The sequence below is a fragment of the Leopardus geoffroyi genome, chromosome X, assembly GCF_018350155.1.
Source record: "Leopardus geoffroyi isolate Oge1 chromosome X, O.geoffroyi_Oge1_pat1.0, whole genome shotgun sequence".
NCBI lineage: Eukaryota > Metazoa > Chordata > Mammalia > Carnivora > Felidae > Leopardus > Leopardus geoffroyi.
In genome coordinates, this window is record NC_059343.1 from 30,004,197 (window position 1) to 30,030,227 (window position 26,031).

At 36.6% G+C, this 26,031-nt stretch overlaps 1 protein-coding gene across 1 annotated transcript; it reads left to right on the forward strand.

Annotated features, from left to right (window-relative positions):
- Window positions 1-15,290: 15,290 nt before the first annotated feature.
- Window positions 15,291-16,185, forward strand: LOC123594076 (ferritin heavy chain-like). The gene has a single exon (XM_045470688.1). It carries the CDS (start codon window positions 15,487-15,489, stop codon window positions 16,033-16,035), a length of 549 nt encoding a protein of 182 aa, XP_045326644.1. The 5' UTR covers window positions 15,291-15,486; the 3' UTR covers window positions 16,036-16,185.
- Window positions 16,186-26,031: the final 9,846 nt, after the last annotated feature.

Consider the following 26,031-nt stretch of genomic DNA (forward strand, 5'->3'; position numbering starts at 1 on the left):
GACATACAAATCAAAACTACAATAAGATATCACCTCATACCTGTCAGAATGGCTAACATCAAGAATACAAGAAACAACAGGTGTTGGTGACGATGTGGAGAAAAGGGAACCCTCCTCCAGTGTTAGTGGGAATGCAAACTGGTTGTAGCCGCTGTGGAAAACAGTATGGAGTTTCCTCAAAAAGTTAAAAATAGAACTACTCTTTTTTTTAAGTTTTTTTTTTTTTAATTTAATGTTTATTTTTATTTTTGAAAGATAGAGGCAAAGTGTGATCAGGGGAAGAGCAGAGAGAGGGAGACATAGAATCCAAAGCAGGCTCCAGGTACTCAGCTCTCAGCACAGAGCCTCACACAGGGCTCAAACCCACGAACCATGAGATCATGACCTGAGCCGAAGTGGAGGCTTAACCAACTGAGCCACCCAGGTGCCCCAAAAATAACTACACTTGAATACAGCAATTGCATTGCTAGATATTTACCCAAAAAATAATACAATGATACCAATTTAAAGTGAGACATGGACCCTGATGTTTATAGCAGCATTATCTACAATAGCCAAAATATGGACACAGCCCAAGTGTCCTTCGAATGATTAATGAATAAAGAAGATGTGGTATACATATATAGACAATGGAATATTACTCAGCCATGATAAAGAATGAAATTTTGCCATTTGCAATGGCATGAACGGAGCTACAAAGTATTATGGTAAGCGAAATACATCAGAGAAGGACAAATATCATGATCTCATTCATATGTGGAATTTAAGAAACAAAACAAATGGGCAAAGGGGAAAAAAGAGAGACAGGAGAGAGAGAGACAGATAGAGAGAGACATACCAAAAAACAGATCTTTAACTACAGAGAACAAACTGGTGGCTACCAGAGGGAAGGATGTAGGTGGGGAAATGTGTTAAATGGGTGATCAGGATTAAGGAGTGCAGTTATTATGATGAGCACCAGGCATTGTATGGAAGTGTTAAATCACTATATTATACACCTGAAACTAATATTACACTGTATGGTAACTAACTGGGATTTAAGTAAAAACTTTAAAAAATAAATAAATAAAATATACTATAGTTCAATTGGGTATCTTCAAATTTTTTCATATGATTATTTATTAAAAATGAGTTTTTTGTACCTTATAGCCACTTCATTTTTTCCCACTGTTCAATAGTATACTGTACAAAGTACTCATATCCAGGATATATAAAGAACTCTTAAAAACTCAACAATAAGAAATCAAACAACCTAGTGAATATACATAATCACTAAAGAAGATACACAGATGGCAAGTAAGTATATGAAAAGATGTTCATCGTTTGTCATTATGGAAAAACAAATAAAGCCACTATGAGATATCAATATATACCTATTAGAATAGCTAATATCCAAAAATTGACAATACAAAATGGTAATGAAAATGTAATACAATAGGAACTCACATTCATTGCTAGTGGGAATGTAAAATGATACAACTACTTGGGAAAACAGTTCGGCAATTTCTTATAGAGAAAAACAGTCTTACTATAGGATCCAACATTCATACTCGCCAGTTACTTGAAAATCTATGTTCACACAAAAACCTATACACAAATGTTTAGAGAAGCCTTATTCATAATTGTTCCCAACTGGAAATAATCAAATTGTCCTTCAACAAGTGAATGGATAAACACATTTGGTATTGGAGACAATGGATACTATCAGTGATAAAAGAAACAACTGATTCACACAAGATGGATTTTACATATTGCTAAGTCAAAGACACCAGATCCAAAAGCCTACGTATTGTGTGATTCTGTTTATTCAGTATGCTGGAAAAAAAAAAATTATAGGGATGGAAAACAAATCAGTATTTGTCAGGGATTGGGAGGGACTGATGAACTACAAAGGGGACTCAGGGAAAGTTTGTGGATGATGCAACGGTTCTATATGTTACTAGGTGAAAATATATGATTCTATGCATTTGTCAAAACTTACAGAACAATACATCACAGGGTGAACTTTAATGCATGCAATTTTTGAAAAAAAACCATAGTATTCCAAGATGGAATGTACCCTGATTCTATGCATTTGTCAAAACTTACAGAACAGTACATCACAGGGTGAACTTTAATGCATGCAATTTTTGAAAAAAAAAAACATAGTATTCCAGGATGGAATGCACCCTGTGACAAATAAATCTAACTATATTACCTATATATGATAGTAACTAAACTGAATGGGGTAGAGAAAAAGGAGCTGACATAAGTGACTGGAAAATGTTTTGTTTGGGAAATCTAAGACTAAGCACAGAAATAACTGCACAAAAACACAATCTTAGTTGATAAATTTGTTTCTCATGGGGGTACTGTTTAGAACTATGAAACTACATGCACACTAAGATTGAACAAATAAGTAAATAAATGGTAAATGATGTGTCAGGTTCCTTACTATCAGTAAAAGAAGTTACAAATAATCAAAGGGAGAAGGCTAAAATGAACTGTAATGATACTAAATTAGAGTCATTGACATTAGTATGAACTTGTGTTTAGTTTAATATGTATAGAGATAGATACCTAAAGAAATGATTATAGATATGTGTGTATACATTTGTTAGTATACATGCATATATTTCTTAGCTCTGTCTGCCAAGAGACTAGTAACAATGACAACCAATAAGTAACAAGCATATCCAGCATCAGATGTTGGTTTCTAAACAGCATTCTCAGAAATAACAGAAAACAAAAACATCCAAGACATCCTTGGAGAAGTGACTAATTCTAGGGCTGGGACAATGAAAATACAAGATGAGCCTGGGTGTATTATGTAGTGCCAAAAAAGGGAAGTGCTGAGAAAGCAAAAGAATAGAGGCAGATCAAAGGAACACAGGAGCCAAACTAAAGGTGAACCTGATGGCCTAAGTTAGAATAATTTGAGCAATGTAATTAACTAAATTTTTAAATTATTGCACAGTATAAATGTCCTTAAGCCCATACTGATACACATAATTGAATACACTGAAAACTGGGGAAGAAGGTACAAATCTTTGTCACAAAAAATTTCAAATAGTATATGTAGATACGCCTCCCTCTAGGAGATGTGTCTTATACCCACTTCTGGTAGTATGGGCTGTAATCAAAAAGATGTAGTATGGAAAGGAAATGATACTAACCTTACTTTATAGCGAAGAAATCTGGCAGACCTCGTCTTAGCCAAGTAATCAAAGTTAACATCACCAGTTATAAGTCATGCTAGTATCATGTACACCCTAATAATAATACAATGTGATTAAGAAAGACATTTCTCCTGTATGGTATTCTTCCCTAAAACCCAGAATCCTGGTCTAATCACCTACCAAACCCAAATTCAGGGTCATTCAACAAAATAGTTGGCCAGTACTTCTCAAAACTATAAAGGTCATGGGAAAACAAGGAAAGGCTAAGAACCTGTCAAAGTCCATTGAAGAGTAGTGATGACAAATTAATTCAATGTGATATACTGGATTGGATTCTGGAAACCTGAAAGTACTTTATTGTAAAAAAAAATCTACAAATCTGAATAAAGTCTAGAGGTTAGCTATAAAAGCAGTGTACCATTTTTTTAAGTTTTAATATAAGTGTTATGTAAAATATTAACATTAAGGAAAGCTGGGTGAACACTCCATACAATCTCTGCAACTGTTTTATAAATCTAATATTCCAAAATAAAAGCTTTAGTTTTTTAAAGTGCATATTGCATTATGATGGATCAATATAAATAGCTGTTGAACAAACTAGAGAGAAAGAAACTGTAGTTCCTTTAAAATACAGATTTGTGGGCACCATCTCCCCATATAAACTGCATCAGAATTTTCTAGAAATGAAGCCAAGAATATGCATTTTACATGGTCTTTATTCTTATGCATATCAAAACCTGAGTATCACTTTTTAGGAGCCCTGTGCCTTTCATAGGCACAAAACACTTCCAAAGTAGTAATGGTATCAACCAAGGTAATCAAATCTGGAGAAAGTTAAAATCAGCAGGAAGGAAAAGGAAACCTTATACATAAGTCATATGTAAGTGTCATATATATATATATATATATATATATATATATACATATATATATATATATATATATATACACACACACATATATATACACACATACATACACACACACACACACATACATACATATACTAGTTCTGTGTCTCTGGAGAACCCTGACTAATATAGTGTTTATTCTGATCATTTTTTCTACCAATAACACTGCAAGCACCTTTTCTTATGAGATACATTGCTATTTTACCAATGTTATATTCACTGACATTTTTTCCACAAGATATGAAATTTAGATAAATTGTAAGCAATATGTAGACTTAGATATTCCCATTTTGTTCTTTGCACCAAATAGCACAGAATCAGCATTCCATATCCTGGCTCAGTATCAGAATCACTTGTGGCACTTCTTAAAAGTACATATGCCAAAATTCTATCCTGAAACTGCTGAATTGAAATTGCCTCAACTGATTTTGATTCACAGCCAATGGTTGAAATCCTTACACATAAAATCATTTGACCACAGTATCTCACACAGAATACAGTCCAAGACCACTTTTTTAAATAAAGAACTTGAGGCTGAGGGAGAACAGATGGCTTACTCAAATAGATAATAAGAAGGAACAACATCAGGCTAATATTTTTGTGTTTGTAGAAACTTCATTTTATTTTCTTATAGATAAATTCCAGGAAAAAACATGAAGAGTGTTCCTCAGTGTATACATATTTTATTACCTGATCCACATCTCCAATTGACTAATATAGATAGATTATAATATTCAAGTAATAATCAAGCAGATGTACCTCTATTTTATAAGGTGGGTCATGCCAGGTACACATGAAAATATCTGGAATATAGTTAGAAGATCTCTCAAGTGGCTAAAATCTTGACCATTTCTTGTGTTGTTAAAGTAATAAAACACCATCTGAGGACATGTAAATGGCACTACGTTATGTTCACTGATTTAATCAAAAGAAGGCTGACCTCACATTCTTACTGATGGAACTTTGATGGATTCATTCAAAGAGCTACTATAAATCTTAGCTTATTTTCTAGTAACTAGCAAAAAACTTTCCAGAATCACTTCATATTATGGATATGAAAAATGCAGAGTAATCAATAATCTCAGTTCTCTACTAGTGCTGCTTAATCTTCCTACATGGCTACTAAGGCAACATTTGTTTCTTTTAAATAATTAAAAATTCACAGAAAAAAAAACACACATATAATCAGCTAAAATACATGTTCCCGCTAATTCTACTTTACTTGGCTAATGCCCAGCTTTGGAAGGGTGGGCAAAAATTTTCCATATTATTACTATTTATAAATTATGCCACTCTAACCCAAATTATGAAATATAAGGTATTAATTTATGTTAATCATATCTCTTTAGAATAACATATATATTCATACCACAATTCACATTAAGGTCCAAATTTTAGCTAACATTAACACTAGCTATTAAGTCATAATATGTACATACAAAGGTATACATTCACTACATATATACATACCATTTTTTTTTAATATTTATTTACTTATTTTGAGAGAGAGAGCAGGTAAGCAGGGAAGGGGCAGAGAGAGAGAAACCCAAGCAGGCTCCGCACCATCAGCAAAGAGCCTGATGTGGGGCTTGAGGCAACAAACCATGAGATCATGACCTGAGCTGAAACCAAGAGTCACACGCTTAACCGACTGAGCCACACAAGTGTCCCCACACCATGATTTTCTTTCTTTTTGTTTTTTTAAAGTTTATTTCTTTTGAGAGAGACAGAGACAGTGCAAGTGAGGGAGGGGCAGAGAGAGAGGGAGACAGAGAATCCCAAGCAGGCTCCACACTGTCAGCAGGGAGCCCAACATGGGGCTCAAACTCATGAAACTGTGAGATCACAACCTGAGCAGAAACCAAGAGAGAGAAGCTTAACCAACTGAGCCACCCAGGCACCCCTTCTAACATGTCTTCTAACATGTCACTGAACCTATTGCAAATTATGGAATGAATTACTATTTTATAAAAATAGTCCTGGGGCGCCTGGGTGGCGCAGTCGGTTAAGCGTCCGACTTCAGCCAGGTCACGATCTCGCGGTCTGTGAGTTCGAGCCCTGCGTCAGGCTCTGGGCTGATGGCTCAGAGCCTGGAGCCTGTTTCCGATTCTGTGTCTCCCTCTCTCTCTGCCCCTCCCCCGTTCATGCTCTGTCTCTCTCTGTCCCAAAAATAAATAAAAACGTTGAAGAAAAAAAAAATAGTCCTATTATATTATTACCTGTTCTCTCTTGTTCATTTGACCCAATAACACTCCTTTTCAAGAAGACAGTCTGAGGGATAGTCTACATCATTCAGCTATGAAATAGTTTTATAAGACCTAGTGTCCCATACATAGATTTACTCCAATGAACTCAATTAATTTAGAATGTAATCAAACCACATATATTTAATAGCATGGCTAGGAGAATCACCACCATGGTTTATAATAAAACAGTGTCTCTGGGAGAAAAGAAAGTGGATTTTTGGTTCTGCATAGAATCTTATTATTCCTATTTTCATTTCCCCCTCCTACATTTGTAACAACTGAATAAACTGAATATGTTTTTGTCATCTTGTAGCTGTAATCTCTGAAGACAAAATGATTACTAAAGTACTCTGATGTGATCAATGTATTTACCAATCTATAATGATATAGGAATTCATTTTCATAATTTGGGGAATTGTGCACCTTGATTCATTTATAAATTTTTTTTCTAAAAATTAGGGGCTGTTACTATGAAAAAGGAAAGAGAATTAAGGGAGAAGGGCCACCCTGGGAAAACCGCATTTCTCTACAGCATAATTGAGGAATACATTTGTTTAAGGACCAAAGTAATGATTTAGAGGGGGAAAAAAGTATTGATAATTGACAGAGACATGGCAAAATAGGGAAAGAATCACTGTAAATACATTATTTTGGACATGGAACTGACATGTCCAGTTATCATTAATGCTTTTAGTCTTTGGCAGTTATTTATGATATAAGGAATGCTAAGCAATTACATGTACAAGAAAAAAATATTCCCTGCCACCAGAAGTTGCTCTCAGTCCAGCTTTCCCCTTCTGCTCCAGGCCAGGGACTTTACCACACACACAAATGGAAGAGTAATTCATTTCAATAGTTTTCTCCCCCTCAATTTCCAGTTTCAACAGCCTCTCCCCTTTCAACAGGGCTTCCTTTGGCCTCACCTTCCTTCCCAAATCCACCAGTTAGTCCACATCTTTAATTCAGGTTCTGTAAAAGAATGCTAGGTTTTGTCTTTACACTCAATCCTTCTTCCAATACACACACACACACACACACACACACACACACACACACACACACGTGCTATACAAATTCATATTCCAATGTTTTTGAAGAATCAGCACTTTTCTGGCAGTCAAGGGAGAAAATCAAGGGATAACACTACTCAATGGAGAACCGAGTCATAAAGGTAATAGCATTTGCCACATTATTAATGAGCCTTTCCTCATGAGTTGCTTGTCATGTAGCACAACCTACATAAGCAAAAGTGAAATGTTAAATAATCTTTCTTACTTAAATAATATATCTAAATCCATTCATTCATATTGGAATAAATGAAGTTTAGAATCATTTTGGCATAAAGCTACTAAGTATCAGATATTTCCTAGAAATTTGAAATTCCCTAAATAGGTTGATCTGACTTTAAACGTTCAGAGATGTTTTTGGAAAATGGCAAAAGCCTTCAAGAAAATAAGTCAAAAGGACACTGTTTATTTTTCATGTATAAGTAAGAACTGAAGAATTAAAAGCTCAAAGGGAAGATAATAAGTGTGAATAACATACAGGCAGCACTTGACAAAACTTCTGCTTTTATAAGTTATGCTTTTCACTGAGTTTTAACATTTGCTGATTGAGGTACATTTTTCTGAAAGAGGAAAACACCAAATAAGCCATTCAGAGTGTGGAAGAAAAGTTTACCAAATTTAAAAATGAGAGTAAATTGGTTACTCATGTCAAATTATAAAGAATAATGATCACATTAAATATAAGCTTATCCTATTAACATTCTGGATTAATATTACAGTAAGATATGGAGTCATAGCAAAATGTTAAAAAGGTTATGTTTTTTTCCCCATAGGAAAACTGGTTTCCCTAAAAACATAATTTTAAAAGTATTATGTTTGGAAAGACATACACTTGTGTTCAGTAAAACAAAATATTTGCAGCTTCAACTAAGACATTCTGAATCTTTAAGTTGTAAAAATAAAGGAAACCCCATCTAAAATGGAGCTGGAAAGCCCTGAAGGGGGCACACTACCACTACCTCTCACTGTCAACTGCAGACCCCAATGGGAAGAATGCGACCTTGAATTCCTCAGCAGGAAAAAAACAAATTGGTTTATTATCCCAGCAAGAGGAAGGAAAATTGTCTTCTTGCCCAGCAACACCAACAGCCAATGAGAAACCCCCACACTCAGTCAAGGAGAAGTTTGAACTCTCACCCTTCTACAATGGACTTTTGTTCTAAACAGCCCCTCCCAATTTCCTTCTTTCATCAGTAAAATTAAGTTACTTTCCTTTGCTCTCTAGACATGCATATGGTTTGTCATAGTTTGCCTGTCTCAAACTGCAATTCCTCTGCTATTCGCAAATAAACTCGTTGTGCTGGTTAAATAACTGGTGATTTTAAGGTTGACAAGATTAACTAACATAGTTTCACTAACTCTATTTCCCCTAAACATAATTGCTATGTAGGAAAATGTACATGAACTTCTGTAGTAATTTGTTTCTGTGACAACAGAAGTAATGATTTTAAACAAAATATTATTGAATACACTGAATAGTTCAAAGTAAATAAATTAGTATATATTCTATTGATTATCAACTCAATGACAACTAATTTTATATTGGTCATATTTGCATTTTGTTGGTGAACAAAGTGAACTGAAACAGACTCTTGGGCTATGATATTAAAGTCAATGTCTATTGCCATCATTCAACATTCAACACAAAGTTCGACATATATTACATCCTAAATACTTACTGATTAGATATATGGTGTGTTTGGGATATTCTAACTGAGTGTACTCTAGCTGTATTTGAGAATTCCATGGATCTGTTCTTTTGTTTACATCTAAATTAAAAATTACTGGAAGCATTTTCAGGATCATCTTGATTTCGTCATAGCTCAATACAGCCTCACAAACTCAGAGTCCATATTTGTTTGTGTGCTCTAAGTCAGGCTGTGTGTGACTGCTGTATGACTGGCATGTCCTAGTGTAAAATGACAACTGTTCTATGTCAACCCTTTTGGTCATGTTGACTTGTTTTACCAGCTGCCAAGACTAAAACCCTTTAATTTTTTTTAATGTTTATTTTGAGAGAGAGAAAGTGTGTGCATGAGTAGGGGAGGGGAAGAGAGAGAATCCCAAGCAGGCTCTTGACACAGGTCTCAGTCTCACAAACTCTGAGACCATGACCTGAGCTAAAATCAAGAGTCAGATGCTTAAGTGACTGAGCCACTAAACCACCCCTAAAACTTCCTTTTAAAGTGATGACTGGAAATGAACAATAGTTTAATAGAATGAAACTTCAGCATGTTCAGTTACTGAAGTTGAGACTTTTTAAAAAATTGTTTAATGTTTATTTTTGAGAGAGAGAGAGAGGGGGGGGGGGAGGGGCAGAGAGAGAGGGAGACACAGAATCTGAAGTAGGCTCCAGGCTCTGAGTTGTCAGAACACAGCACAATGCGGGGCTCGAACTCACGAACAGTAAGATCATGACCTGAGCCGAAGTCAGACACTTAAACAACTGAACCACCCAGGCTCCCCAAATTATTCAGACCTAATACTTCATGAAATAAGCTTCATCAGAATAAAGTATGACCTTGCTTTACATGGGTTAATAAAAAAATAATATAGACGTACAATATTTAAATGATGGCTTCCACAAACTGAAAGCAAAATTACATTATGAGCCATTATATTAACTAAAGTGTATCAATCATTTCAGTAAAGAGGGGTCAAGAACTAATATGATGAATGTATATTGGGGCATATAGGCATGCCATGGCACACCCAAAAGAAAACTTGCATGTTAGTAACTAAATCTAGTCTCAGTGAAAAGTGATTGTGTTTACACAGACAAAAAACATAATGTGATGCATGACTGGAATTTCTTAACTTTAATTTTATTAGTTTTATAGTCTTATTTGCATATATTTATAACAAATATTAGTAAATGAATATAAATAAAATCTAAAAATCACTGTTTATTTGTACATATAGTTATAAAATCATACATTTAAGCATACAGATTTTTATGCCTAGTTTTATGTTGATGCATGTTAAAATAAAACTATAATTGTAATCTGTCACCATTGGGTATCTTTGATTTTTTTTTTTTACTTCTAAAGGAAACAGTTTAAATACATATTCAACATCCATTCCGACACATTGTTTTAATTTGGAAAAATTAGACTAAAGCTTCTCTTAGGCCTGTCAATCCTTTAATTCATATTTTTGAGCCCCTACTATGTGAAATTTAGCATCAAACAATTAAACATTCTTTGTATTAAAAGAGCTCATCATGTTCCAGCAAACTTTCCAAACTACCTAGAGAAGAATCAGTTCAGACTGTCACTTTCTGCTTTTACAAGATGTGTACTTGAGCATATTACATGCTAATTCACAATTTCTTTACCTATAAAATACAGGTGATAATAAAAACTAACTCAGAGAGTATCTGTAATAATGAGATAACAGAGTCAGCAGCCCAGAGACAGATCAATATTGACTTTAGATTGATAGGTAATATTGATTTTAGATTGATACATAACTTTTTAAAAGTTTATTTATTTAGAGAGAATACAAGCAGGGGAGGGGCAGAAAGAGAGGCAGAGAAAGGATCCTAAGCAGACTCCACGCTATTAGCACAGAGCCTGATGTGGGGCATGAACCCACGAACCACGAGATCCTAACCTGAGCCAAAATCAAAAGTCGGACACTTAATCAGCTGAGCCACCCAGGCGCCCTGATACTTTACTTTTCATTACCCCTCACTAAATGATTTGTTTATACATATGCATGCACACACACACATACATGTATACATCTATCTATATGTATGTGTGTGTGTTATGTGTGTGTGCATATACGTATATATATATACATATATATATATATACTGTGTATATATATATACACGCACACACACACACTTTTATTTATGGAGAGGGACATAAGCCACCAATGGCTGCTACTTATGGTCTAATTCCCTATGAATATACCATAAAGCCTATTGTATGTATTAATTTTTTTAATGTTTATTTATTTTTGAGAGAGAGAGAGACAGAGCATGAGAATGAGCATGAGCATAAGCAGGGGAGGAGCAGAGAGAGAGGGTGACAAAGAATCTGAAGTTGGCTCCATGCTTTGAGGTGTCAGCACAGAGCCCAACACAGGGCTTGAGCTCACAGCGTGTGAGATCATGACCTGAGCTGAAGTCAGATGCTTAACCAACTGAGCCACCTAGGCACCCCTGCATGTATTAATTTTTAAAGAATTATATGGTACATTGAATAGCACTTCACTGCAACAAAATGCAAATCTGAGTTTATAGAACAAGTTTCTATGTTAGTATCTATAAAAGTACCTAGCATATAATAGGTGCTCACTAGAAATATACTGAATGAATGAACAAGGGTTAATCACTAATATTGTGTCAGAACTTACTATTAATGTTATAACATTTTTAAGTGATAAAGAGAAGTGAAAGTCAAAGAATTTTCACCTCTTATGGCACTGTAAGTTTTATTTGTTGACTCTGCATTTACTATGACTAATGCTGTGATGGTTAATTTTACATGTCAACTTGACTGGGCCAGGGGGTACCCAGATATTTAGTCAAATATTATTCTGTGTATGCCTGTGAGGGTATTTTTCCATGAAGTTAACATCTGAAACAGTAGAGTGAGTAAAGCAGATTTCCCTTCCTGATGTGAGTAAGCCTTCACTCATTTGAAGGCCTGAAGAGAACAATGAGGTGGACCTACCGCCAAGTAAGAGAGAACCCGTCCATCCTGATTGGCTTTGAGCTGAGAAACTGATTTTTTTTTTACTACCTTTTTGACTTGAACTTTCTGGGTTTCTAGTCTGCTGGTCTTTGAGCTACACCATCTGTTCTCCTAGGTCTCAAGTCTGCCAACTGTAGATTTTGGGACTTACTAGCCTCAATAATCACATGTAAATCCTTACATTTATACACCCATACACATATATATACTAATGGTTCTGTTTCTATGCAGGACACTATTACTAATACAACACAAACACTGACCACAAACATTTCAAAGAAACCTTTATCTTATATTCCTATGGTGATATTTTTAAGAAACATGATCTGCTTTGAAGTTTTCTCATTCTCTGTATTTTTATATTTCTCATTTTAGAAAAACTGAATGTAATGCTTTCATTTATACTTATGTATATTTATTTTGTAGAAATTTGAAGTTCCAGTTCATACTTCTTTATTGATTTCCTTTAGAAAAGTTGGTTTTTAAGTCTTAAGTTGCTCTTATTTATAATACATATTTTACCATTACCTTCTTTCCCTAGGAGGTAATGATGAGGAATGAAATATTACAGAATTACCACTATCACCCCTTAGTAGTCATTCAATAGTATTATTATTTTAAATATTTGAAGAGTATAATTATAGAGATAAATTAATTATTAAACAATCTTAAGATATAATGAGAAAATGTTCTAAAAAATCAAGATCTCTTCTGCTTAAACAGATTCTTACAGTGAAGTCTACAATGGAATCTTCCAAGAAAATTTTGAAAGTCTACAATTATATTAACACCAAACCCTGGTGTTAAGAAAATACAGGATACAATTTTCTCATTGAGAAAATGATCACGTAGTTCTTTTCCATGTGTAGTGCCATTCTATCATTAAAATCAACTTATCAAGTAGATGTTATTCTCTTTATTTACAGAATCAACAATCACATGCCTCTAAAACTGCCTAGGTAAGTTTATATTGTGACATCTGATATTTGATCTTTTGTTTTCATCATAAACAATGATTATAAAATAGTACCAATGTTCAAATAGAAATAAAGAGACCAAAAATTACTGCATTAATTAAAACCTTGGGATTAAGCCTTTCTATGAAAATAGGCATTTTATCCTCACTTTATCTGAAAGCACCTATAATATTCTGTCACTCTATCTTGTACCTTGAGAACAGAGAGCACATTTGATTCTTCTGTATATTTGCAGAATCAAACACAGTGTCTGACACATATTTGGAATATCTAAGTGGTTGTTGAATTAATGCACAAATAAATTATAAATACCTAGGTTAGTCTTATGTCTCCCATTAATATATCCTTGAATTATAAGAATATATTGTCTTCTAAATTTCCATATACATGTGTAATATCTTGTATGTATGTATTTGCAACAATAAGGGGGGAAATAAGGCAGCTTTGTGTTTGTTTAGTTTGTTTTGCTTCTCCACTAGAATGCAAACCTCATCAGAACAGAGACTTCTCTCCTTGTTACTAATGTATGCCCAAATCGCAGACTAGTGCCTGGGCCATATTAGTTAATCAGTAAATATTTGCTGAATGACTGAATGAATTAATGAAAGGCAGTCTGAGATCGGTGGTATTCCCTACCACTGTGTCTCATTCTATAGAATATAACTGGGAGAGAAAAAAAAAAAAAAAAAAAAGCTTCCTGAGTGGCAGTGAAAGTACAGATGAGGTTGGAGGGGAGGAACATATCCACATGGTTAGTGGTGCTTTTTCTAAGAATGAACCTAAACTTTTGTTTTCTGTGAGAGAAAAGAGAAATCTGAATTTACCCAGGAGGAAGGGAATTAGCAAGCCAGGTAAGAGGGAGTAAGCAAATCCAGGATGTCAGTGAAGAGATCACTGACACTGTCCATATTGGGATCCAGACAGGGCAGAAGGAATGTGTTTTTAGGACTAAGCTGAAAAGTTTATGAAATGGGACAGAATAAAGGGAATGAGGAACAAGTGCAAAAACAGTGGAAGATCAAGAGGTAGAAAGACTCGCTGAGATTTTGGAGGTGCTGTTCTGCTGGCAGAAAAATCTGAACCTGTCCACAAATAGGAGAGAAGTGAAGTCACTGAAACTAGTAAGGTCTAGGAACTGAGTGAGGAGGCTATCAGAAGTGTCAACATCATGGATGTTGAGCCACAGAGGATAGCTGCCATCCAAATAAAGCCTTATGATACTAAATATACCAATGATACCACAAAAGCACCGTATTTAGTGCACAATCACATCAGGACAGTATTCATGTAAATTGTTCAAAGAAACCATGCATGTGATCAACTCAAAACCGTTGCACTTACATTCGTGAGTAACATTTTAAAATATTAAAATGCTCAGCACAGTGTCTCCCAGTTCTCCCTGTGTCACTCAGGCTCCTTAAAACCTAGAACAGCGCTCGAGCTCCACCGCGCCCCAGCCCCGCCCCCTAGCCCCTCCACAGTCCCGGGCCCCTTTCCCTCGGACCACAAAAATCCTTTAACGGATCCTCACCCCTCTCCCAACTCCTGGGTAATGGACAGACCTTCCAGTTCCAGCCCAGAGCTCCAGAGCTGCTAGGCCAGGAGTGATGAAACTATGAAATTAGATTGTGGTGATGGTTGCCTAACACCATGAATATACTATAAACCATGTAGATACTTTCAAAAGGTGAATTTTATAGCATATGAATTGTATCTCAAGAGTTATTTTATGTTTGAAAAAAACAGGTAAAAAATAAAAAATCCTGTGGTTTTTTTCTCATGAAATATATTCACATATCACAGCAATATATTAAACTATATTAAATATATATTTAAAAAAGAGATAGTTTGGGGCGCCTGGGTGGCACAGTCGGTTAAGTGTCCGACTTCAGCCAGGTCACGATCTCGCGGTCCGTGAGTTCGAGCCCCACGTCAGGCTCTGGGCTGATGGCTCAGAGCCTGGAGCCTGTTTCTGATTCTGTGTCTCCCTCTCTCTCTGCCCCTCCCCCGTTCATGCTCTGTCTCTCTCTGTCCCAAAAATAAATAAACGTTGAAAAAAAAATAAATAAAAAATAAAAAAGAGATAGTTTTAAAAATGGCTTCAAGACAGCATGGAGCTGCTCTGGGCCTCGTGCCTCACACAGGCACAGATGGCACGTTGAACACGGCGCCCCGCCCACCACCCCCTCCCTCGCCTTCGTGACCACGCCCCTTCACGTAACGGATTCGCGTAACGGATTCAAACCCCGACCTCTGGAGTAACGGACCTCATTCCAGCCGCATCTCGGAGACTGCCGCCGGGCCTGCCTGGTCGGCTACTCTGAAAAAGCGCCGGAGACCCGCCGCCACCGCCTTCGGCCTTGCCGCCCTCGTTTCTGAGCCGCCTTCGCCTTCGCCTTGGTGCCAGCGCCGCCAGCCATGGCCACCGCGCCGTTCTGTCAAGTGCGCCAGAACTACCACCCGCAGTGCGAGGCCGCCATCAACAGCCAGATCAACCTGGAGCTCTACGCCTCCTACGTGTACCTGTCCATGGCTTTCTATTTCGACCGCGCCGACGTGGCCCTGGAGAATTTCTCCAAGTTCTTCCTGCGCCAGTCCCACGAGGAGAAGAAGCGTGTCGAGAAGCTGATGCAGCTGCAGAACCAGCGTGGGGGCCGCATCCGCCTCCACCACATCATGAAGCCTGACCGCGACAACTGGGAGAGCGGCCTGAAGGCCATGGAGTGCGCCTTTCATCTGGGGAAGACCGTGAACCAGAGCCTGCTCGACCTGCACCATCTGGCCACCGTCAAGAACGACGCCCACCTGTGCAGCTTCCTGGAGACCAACTACCTGCATGAGCAAGTCAAGGTCATCAAAGAGCTGGGGGGCTACATCACCAGCCTGCGCAAGATGGGGGCCCTGGAAGATGGCTTGGCAGAGTACCTCTTTGACAAGCTCACCCTGGGCAACAGCGACAAGCACTGAGTTGGGACTGCCTTCCCATAGCCACAGGGTGCATGGTGACTTCCCCCTGGTCACCATGCCGAGCATGCATTTTGCAGTATTGCACTTGCAAAACGTTCCAGTTTTTTTCTTCCAGTTTTGCCATAAATAAAATTATTTGGTTTCAATCAAGTTATTTGGTTTCTGAATAAATAAAAGTCTCTGGTTGATTTGTGTGCACATCTCTCACCTTTTAAGTTTTAAAATCAGTAACGAGGAGTCCCTTTGCCCACCCAACCCCACCTGTATGCAGCTCAGGATCTCTTAAGATGGAGGGAGAAGGTATTCCATGGGACCCTGGAAAATACAGTATTAATCTTACCCTTATAAACGATTTGGGTATATGAGGATGGGGGTTGAATGGGGTGAGTTTGGGCCCTGATGAATGTGGGTATATGTGAATAGTAAAAGTATAGGAACATGGCCTGCTGAGCGTGACTGCGGTTGCCTCTGGGGAAGAAGTGAAGGGAACGGGATTGGGCAGAGTTTAAAATAGAGAGGGTTTTGGCTTTATCTGAAATGTTTATGTTCATTAAATAATACAAATGCTAATGGTTAAAACTGTATAGCAAGATGGAGATCTCAGAAGTCAGAATGTCAGAGCACTTCTAACAACCTTATCCTGGGCAACAGTGTTAATAGGAAACAAGTCTTAGGCCAGCTTCACCCTACATACTGGTAGTAATTTCCTGTGGTCAATGCCTGCCATACATGTTGCATTACAAAACTACCACTTATGTGTGTTTTCTTTAATTTGTATCATAGGTATATCTGTATATGTGTATGTGTATGTGTATGTGTATGTGTATGTGTATTCATTCCAGCCAGCAGCAGAGTTCATTGTGAATCTCCAGACCAGATTCTGAATGTTTGCTTAGGAAGACACTCTTTGCTGAAAAGCACTGCATTATTGGAAATGATATAGCTGCTTTCTAGACCCTTCCTAAGCCAGGTTGTATTTCTGCCTTTGGGTTTCATGAATCTAATTTTGATTTAGTTTTTGTTATTTGCTATCAGGAAAACTTAAACCGAGGCACCTGGTGGCTCAGTCAGTTGAGCCCCCAACTCTTGATTTCAGCTCAGGTCAAGATTTCACAGTTGGTAAGACAGAACTTTGTTCTGTCAGTGGGGAGCTTGCTTCTCTCTCTCTGCCCCACCCCCTGCTCATGCACACTCATGTGCAATCTTTCTCTCTCTCAAAATAATTAAATTTTTTTAAAAAAGAAAGAAAACTGAAGCCAATATATCTTATTATCACCACACCTTTACCAGGTTCCACTGTAATTATTTCCAGTAGAGTATAAAGCTCCTCTAGAGCAGTGACATTTTCTTCTTTATCCCCAGTATAGAGTCCATTGAAAGGAAAAAGAATGAAAGCATGGAAGGAATAAAATTTTTTAAATTACCTGGATGGAAATACAGAGTAGTTGAAGGGGGCTACCATAGGCATCCCTTCTCACCTGAAAGTATTTCCTTTATAATTTACAGCTTTTAATTCCTTAGACCAGCCTTCCCAAGACATCAGTATCAGCCAGTGCCACAAACTATTGGCACATGTTCAGTGAAAAATGAATTCATAAACATATACATATACACACATGCACATATACACATACACATATATAATGTTTGCATTTGTTGAATTAGCAGGATTTTTTGTTTTATTTTTAAGTTTTTGTTACTCTGGAAATTCTAAGTTTCTAATGTAAGAAAATATATACACAATGAATTTATGACAAGGGAATAAAATATTCACCATTTCCCAAATATCTGATCATGGGATCCTTTTTCTATGAAATCTCACAGAACAGTATTCTAAAGAAAATAGATTGAAAACAACATCAAAAGATCTCATTGTATGTTGTTCCAGAAGCACATGCCTGGCAGCTAAACCTCACTCTCTTTCACTAAAAAATCACCATGAAAAACTGGAATCTTTGCTGCGAAGTTTCTAGCACAGTAAGTTTTAAGGCAGAAGTGTAATATGGAGAGTCCTCACCATGACACTGGATAGATATCACACACCTTCCATTTTGTTTCCTGATGGATAACTCCCAACACTGTATTTTTCCAACATATCCTAACCTCCATTTGTAAAAGAATGACTTCTGGAAATGATAACATTGATAGTTCTCCAGTATTTAAACCCAAGTTGAGCGAAGGTCCAAAGCTGCTAAGTAGCTTATATTATTCACCTATGTATTCAACTCACCAGCAGAATTCTTAATTTTGATTTTCCAGATTAGATTGCTGAATTTTTGTCAGTAATACACCTTTTGGTCAAAAGCAGTTGGTGCCTGAATTTTCTGGAAATGAGTTGGCCGTTCCTCTTTCCAAAGCATGCTAAAATCCCTCAAAATGCACATATTTAATTCTGAGAAAAAAAATAAGGCATATATGCTACAAAGCATTTAATTAGTAAAGTCCAAGATTGTTAAATTAATATATAATGAGCAATGTGCTTAGTGTGCAGCACCTTACACCTCTTTTTCCTCCAATGGAGGTCATCAACACTGCCTGCGTCATTATTTGATTTAGGTTGAGCACCCTATTGCAATGCATTCCTCTACAGGTTCCATAGAGGGTCTATCACGTTTCTCTCTAGGCCTAAAGTACATGATACAATTCTATAGACTGAAGATGCATTATTCCCAAACAAGAATGGGCACAAGGCAATATCTAAATGTGAACTCTTGCAGATTTTTTTAATTTAAATTTGTTCCCACAACTAGTCTTACGTATCAATCCTCATGACACCTCCAACAAATTTGATAAAGTACCTATTTTATTCTCAGGCAGATATCAACAACATACAAAACCACTATCTCCTATATAAGGAAAATATTCTATCATTTTAATAAATGATTATATTATGCTAGAAAATAAGGTGATTAAAGTAAGCTTCTCGACAAGAAAAGTATTTCAGTCTGGCCCACATTATTAACCACAACGTTCATCTGTTTACTGTGTGGCTACTTAACTTGATTCAATAAGCATTCATTTTAATAAATGAGTTTGTGCTAGGGAATCAAAGTTAAATAAGACATGAACTTAGCCTAGTTAAACCAGATGTATTAGCATTTTGCCAATTTTCTAAGAGTAAAATACAAGTCCAATATGAGATTATTTTAATAACTAATTAAATCAAGAGTATAAGTAGGAAGTGTTTTCATTTATCACTCTCCACTTTACAAAGAGGTATGCTACACAGCCACTCAACATTTCACCAAGAGAATGTAGCATTTTTCAGTAACGTATGAGGAAGAATATAGGCCAGCTATTCTTCCTCTTAGAACAGTCAACTGTAAACAAATCTAAAGCATCATCATAATGACAACCAACTGGGTAAATTATGCTGTCAAAATAACATGTTAAGAAATTTCCTCCTTCTGATAATGAGGGATGTTACCTGAGGGGGACAGAAAATTTGAGAAAGAACAATAATGCAATATGAATAACAGATTAAATTTCAGCAAATAAAGATTCCTCATTTGTTTACATATTTTATGCTGTTGTCGCCTGGAGACAGGAGGCACTTGAAGGTATATTTTACTATATATACTTGAAGGTATATTTTCATTCACTTACATGAATTACCACATTTCTGCTTCATCACAAGAGGTGGTGTTATTGTTATCCCCATTTTACAGATGATCACAGTGAACTCAGAGATACATTAATTCTCTGATGTCCCACAATAAGTGGCTGAACTTGAATTTCAAGTTGACATAGTCTAACTTGAGGATCTAGGCACCTAACCATTAGTCTATATGGTAATAACTAAAGGAGAAGCTTACAAGACCTATGAGTTATAACATGACAAAGTCTGCTGTGAGAAGTTATTAAGGAAGAAATCCTACAAGCCTGATTGTACTTACAGAAATCTCAATCCAGCAGGACATATCTGTAACAGATTAATCAGTTAAATGCCAACAGTACAAACTGACAGCCTCTGGTCTAAGAAGTCAAAGAGATTTATGGTATTATTCAAAGGACGGTAAATTTGGACATAGAGCCTTCTACTTTGCATTTCTGTAACTGCACAAATTCAAAAAAGTGAACCCTGGCTGTGATTAGGCTTAAGTCAATTGCTGGGAACTTGTGAAGAAATTCGGTAAAGCTATGAAATAAAAATAGAAAGATTAAATGCAAATAGGAAGAGATTATTTTAAATGACTAGTAGAGTGAGCATATTTAACCAATCAATATAATGCCTAGTAAGAAATGAAATTACATGAATGAGCATCGATTTTTCCCATCCAACATTCTGTGGTTAGAGTATGATTACTCTATTGCTGCCAATCTGAATTTCACATTTTAAGAAATGATTTTTTTTTAATTTTTTTTAACATTTATTTATTATTGAGAGACAGAGAGAGATAGACCATGAGCAGGGGAGGGGCAGAGAGGGAGACACAGAATCTGAAGCAGGCTCCAGGCTCTGAGCTTGTCAGCACAGAGCCTGATGTGGGGCTCAAACTCACAAACCGAGAGACCATGACCTGAGCTGAAGTTGGACGCTTAACCAACTGAGCCACCCAGGCGCCCCTTTGAGAAAAGATTTTCAATCCATTTCTTCTAGAGGCCTCTAATAAAGTACTAGAAAATGGCTCTTTTTGCTATAGTCCCCCAAAGTTTGCTTTTCTGGTTCTAAACATCATATAGAAAGAGTGGGAATGGCAGGTCCCAAGAGTCATTATCAGCCAAGTAGGAGAGGATGAATTTATGATACATCCACATAGTTAAGCGCTTTCTCTATTAATGCACCTAAACTGTATGTTCTCTGCCAGAGAAAACAGAAGTCTATACTTACTTAAAAGAAGGGAATTGGCAAACTAGGTGAAGAGGGTGAACAAATCAGGATGTCAGTGAAGACATCATTGAAACTGTTTCAGGGTTCAATCAGGAAAGAGTGTATTTCTAGGACTGTGCTGAAAGATAGAGACTAGAGAGGATAAAAAGAGTGAAGAGTAAGTTCAAAATGGATGAAAGATGGAGTAGAAAGATTCACTGAGACTTTGGAGGTGGTGCTCTGCTGTCAGGAAGGCGTGAACCTGATCATGAATAGAAGGGAGAAAAGTGGAGGTTCCTGGAGTTAATAAGGTGTAGGTACTATGTGAAGAGACTATCAGAAGTGTCACAAGCATCAACATGGGCTCTTTTCTGTACATTTAGGTGATCTGCTTTGTGTTGAGAATTCCATGCTTGCAGGATGCCAAGAACTTAAAATAATAAAACATAATAATAATTAACATTTCCATAACACTTTATAATGTGATACCATGGTGGTCACTTTTTCTTATTTTCACCTCTCATAGACCCCTTTGTTATTATAATTGCAAAATTCATTCAGACATTTTGCCTTCTCTGCCAAAACATCTCTTTTTTGGGGCTGCTTCTAAGCTTTTCTTTTTTTTTTATTTTGCATTATTCAAATTATGCTGGGTTTATTTATATAACATTTAAAATGTACAAAATGATACTTTTTAATTTATCTAAATACTTTTGAAATCTATGATTCTAAGCACCCTCCAGTTTATTTTTTTCTTCTATTTTTTTATTTTTTTAATATAATTTATTGTCAAATTGGCTAACATACAGTGTGTAAGTGTGCTCTTGGTTTTTGGGGTAGGTTCTCATGGTTCATCACTTACATACAAAACCCAGTGCTCATCCCAACAAGTGCCCCCTTCAATGCCCATCACCCATTTCCCCCTCTTCTCCACCCCCCATCCACCCTCGGCTTGTTCTCTCTGTTTGAGTCTCTTATGGTTTGCCTCCCTCCCTCTCTGTAACTATTTTTTCCCCTTCCCTTCCCTTCCCCCATGGTCTTCTGTTAAGTTTCTCAAGATCCACATATGAGTGAAAACATATACTTGTCTTTCTCTGATTGACTAATTTCACTCAACATAATACCTTCCAGTTCCATCCACATTGCTGCAAATGGCAAGATTTCATTCTTTTTCATCGCCAAGAAATATTTCATTGTGTGTATGTGGGTGTGTATACATATATATACACATCTTTATCCATTCATCAGTCAGTGGACATTTAGGCTCTTTCCATAATTTGACTATTGTTGAAAGTGCTGCTATAAACATTGGGGTACATGTACCCCTAAGAATCAGCACTCCTGAATCCTTTGGATAGATTCCTAGTAGTGCTAATGCTGGGTTGTAGGGTAGTTCTAGTTTTAATTTTTTGAGGAACCTCCACACTGTTTTCCACAGTGGCTGTACCTGTTCGCATTCCTGCCAACTGGTGGGAAAATCCCATTTCTCCACATCCTCACCAGCATCTGGATCCTGAGTTGTTCATATTAGCCACTCTGACCTGGTGTGAGGTGGTATCTCAGTGTGGTATGGTTTTGATTTGTATTTCCCTGATGATGAGTGATGCTGAGCATCTTTTCATGTGTCTTTTGGCCATATGGATGTCTTCTTTAGAAAAGTGTCTATTCATGTCTTCTGCCCATTTCTTCACTGGATTATTTGTTTTTTGGGTGCTGAATTTGGTAAGTTCTTTACAGATTTTGGATACCAACTCTTTATCCAAATGCATGGTGGTTCAAGAACATTCTACTAAAGAATCAATGGGTCAACCAGGCCACTAAAGAAGAAATTTAAAAACATATGGAAACGAAAATGAAAACACAACCATCCAAACCCTTTGGGATGCAGCAAAGGCAGTCCTAAGAGGAAAATACATTGCAATACAGGCCTATCTTAAGAAACAAGAAAAATCCCAAATACAAAATCTAACAGCATACCTAAAGGAACTAGAAGCAGAACAACAAAGAAACCCCAAACCCAGAAGAAGAAGAGAAATAATAAAGATCAGAGCAGAAACAATATAGAATAAAAAAAAAAAACAGATCAATGAAACTAAGAATTGGTCTTTTGAAAAAATAAACAAGACTGATAAACCCCTAGCCAGACTTCTCAAAAAGAAAAGAGGAACCAAATAGATAAAAATCACGAATGAAAATGGATTTATCACAACCACTCCCTCAGAAATACAAGCAATTATCAGAGAATACTATGAAAAATTATATGCCAACAAACTGGACAACGTGGAAGAAATGGAAAAATTCCTAGACACCCACACACCACCAAAACTCAAATGGGAAGAAATAGAAAATTTGAACAGACCCATAATTAGTGAAGAAATTGAATCAGTTATCAAAAATCTCCCAACAAATAAGCTTTTCTTATCGTGTGTTCAGGAAGCCACTTTCTTCAGATCTAGGGTCAGGGTTAGGATTAGTGTATGTTCCTAGTATTTTGCAGTTCAGAGACTTCTCCAGAGGGTTAGGGTTAGGGTTTGGGCTACGGTTAGACTTAAGGATTAGAGTTAGGGGTTAGAGTTACGGTTAGGTTTAGGATAAGTGTTAGGGTATTTGCCTGGTATTTTGCAGTGCAGAGTCCTCTCCAGATAATAAAACTGACTTATTCTGGGGTTAGGATTAGAGTTGGGGTTAGGATTAGAGTTAGGGTTAAGGTTAAGGTCAGGGGTTAGTTAGGGTATGCGCCTGGTATCCTACAGTTCAGAGACCTCTTCAGCTGTCAAACCCCAGAGTTCTGGGGTATTAGAACAGACATGTATGCCAAAACATCTTACTTAATGTGAAAGGTAAAAAGGTCAAGGTGTTTGACAGTAAGGTGTTAAGATGTTCTTAAGATCTGAAAAATTGACTTTGAGTGTATATCTTAGTTTTGAGCAAAGCCAATTTGAAGTCTGTTTTCTAAACACACATACATACACACACACACACACACACACACACACGATTTAGCTGATTTGGGGACTCCATGAAGTCATTTGGAGAACAAATGTATACCTTTGTCTTGGGTGGTTAACACCATCAAGCTATAGAATAGCAGGTGCCAGCCTGGGAAATAATTGAACTGCCAGGCAGAGCAGCAGCAATTCTGTGGCTCTGAGTGGTAAAAAGAAAGTGATGTGTATTTGTGCAAACATTATCCCAGCACGCCATTCTCAATGCTTGCTCTGTCAGCATTTCTTTCCCCAGTTGTACAAAATACTCAAGTACTACTGATATATTTTCTTTTTTAAAGGACAAAAAATTCAGTTTTGGTTGAAGTAAAAAAAAACACCCATGTTTATCAAACTAAATGAGTTGGTTTGTGCATTAAAGTTACAAAATGTGAAAATTTCTATCATAGCTCTTCCTTTGTGATAATATGCCTGCTTATCTCATTTTTGTTGGAAGAGACTAATATATTTAATATAAAATATAAATTAGAATCTAAAGTTCACAGTGGGAAGTGAAATTATTACAGTTTGAAGAATAGGGTGATATTTGTGAAATTACAGCTATTTATTACTGGACTTCATGTTCAAAGATGTCTCTTCTGATGGTGATTATAATCTTCAAATGTGGGTGTTACTGAAAAGCAAATATGTGATCAGAATTTTAAGGTGATAATTTAACTTTTACCTAATATAACACTTGCAAAGTTCTGTTCTATTAGCAACTGTGTATTATTACAATATTTTTCTTTAAATAGAGAACTACTTAACTAGGTATTTCTAAGACATTTCATTTCTTTTATTTATTGTTCAGGAAGCAATGGCCTAAAGGCTCAAAGAATTCTCATATCTAGATAGTATTTGAATAAATCAGAAGTAAAAGTAAAAAAATCTCCCTTCCCCTAGCCAGGTAAATCCTTGAATACAAACTTGACAAATGTTCTTCTTAAAGCAGCAAACTATCAGGCTGATCAAATTACTACTACATTATGAGTCAAAGTAGAATTTCTGAAGGATGTTCCAGTGTGACCTTTTGGATCTTCTTGTACCTCTCTTCTTTATAGTTTCTCCAATTTAGTTTTTTGAGCTGTTGCTCTTTCTTATCCATGTTTTCCTTCTATTGTGTATGTGTTGCTAAGAGTGAAAATGACTGCTCAACCAATTCAATTTAAACAAAGTGAATTATATTTCTATTGCCTTAAGTACCAGTTCTACAGTGAAAACTTACTCTAACCTCTCTGGCTTATTATGACTAGAAGACTTGGAAAATGTCTCATGTAATCATCTGCCTATAGTCACTAATGCTAACAGGTGGGGCCTGTCTCAGTTTCCAAAAGATTTCAAGCCTTGCTGGAGAGGGAAGTCATGATTGTGATCAATACTCAGTTGATCCGGCTGCTCCTGTAGTTTCACTTTATGTTTCACTTCCAGTAACCTGATTCTTTCCTGGGATCAAGTCCTCACCCTATGACTCCGTTTCTTATACGAACTCTATAATTAGTCCTGATCTTGATAAGCAACCCAGCACATCAAGGGATTCGTCAGGTTTGGGATTCTGATTTTCTCATGCTCCTGGCCCTGCCACTTGAGACCTGATTCTGAACCCTTAAACCCCAGGCCTTAGGGCTAGCTTCCTGTTTCCTTGCATTTGTTAACAAGCAATTGCTCTGTCTACTTGCAACATCTTAATATATTACCTCCCTGTAGATTCCTGGTTTTTGCCTTGTACACTAGCTATTATTGTAGCTCCTCAGGTTGACCAGTTACCTGTCAGTTTCTCTAAATATAACTGTTCCTGTCTGGCTAGACTTCCTGATTTCACCAGCAACTTTTCCTCTGGTGAGTATATCTAGTTCCAGGTCCAAACTCTATAGGACTGGCCCCTGTCTTGCAACCAAACCTTCTATTGAAGAGCCATTCTAGAGAGAAAACCGAAATTTTCCATGCTAGCTAACACTATGTGTTCCAAGATGTCCTTGAAGATGGTTACCAGAAAATTTAATACTGTATACTACATATTTGTTCAGAACTTTCCACAAATCTTTTCTTCTCTCTGAAAATACAGATTCATATCTCCAAAATCCAGTAGACAGAAGAGCTATAAAATTTTACATAAAATATGCACATTCTTTAAAAATATTTCTTTATTTTACCACATGTAAAATTTATCAGAAAAAGTACAGTCACATTTCTGCTTAATCTACT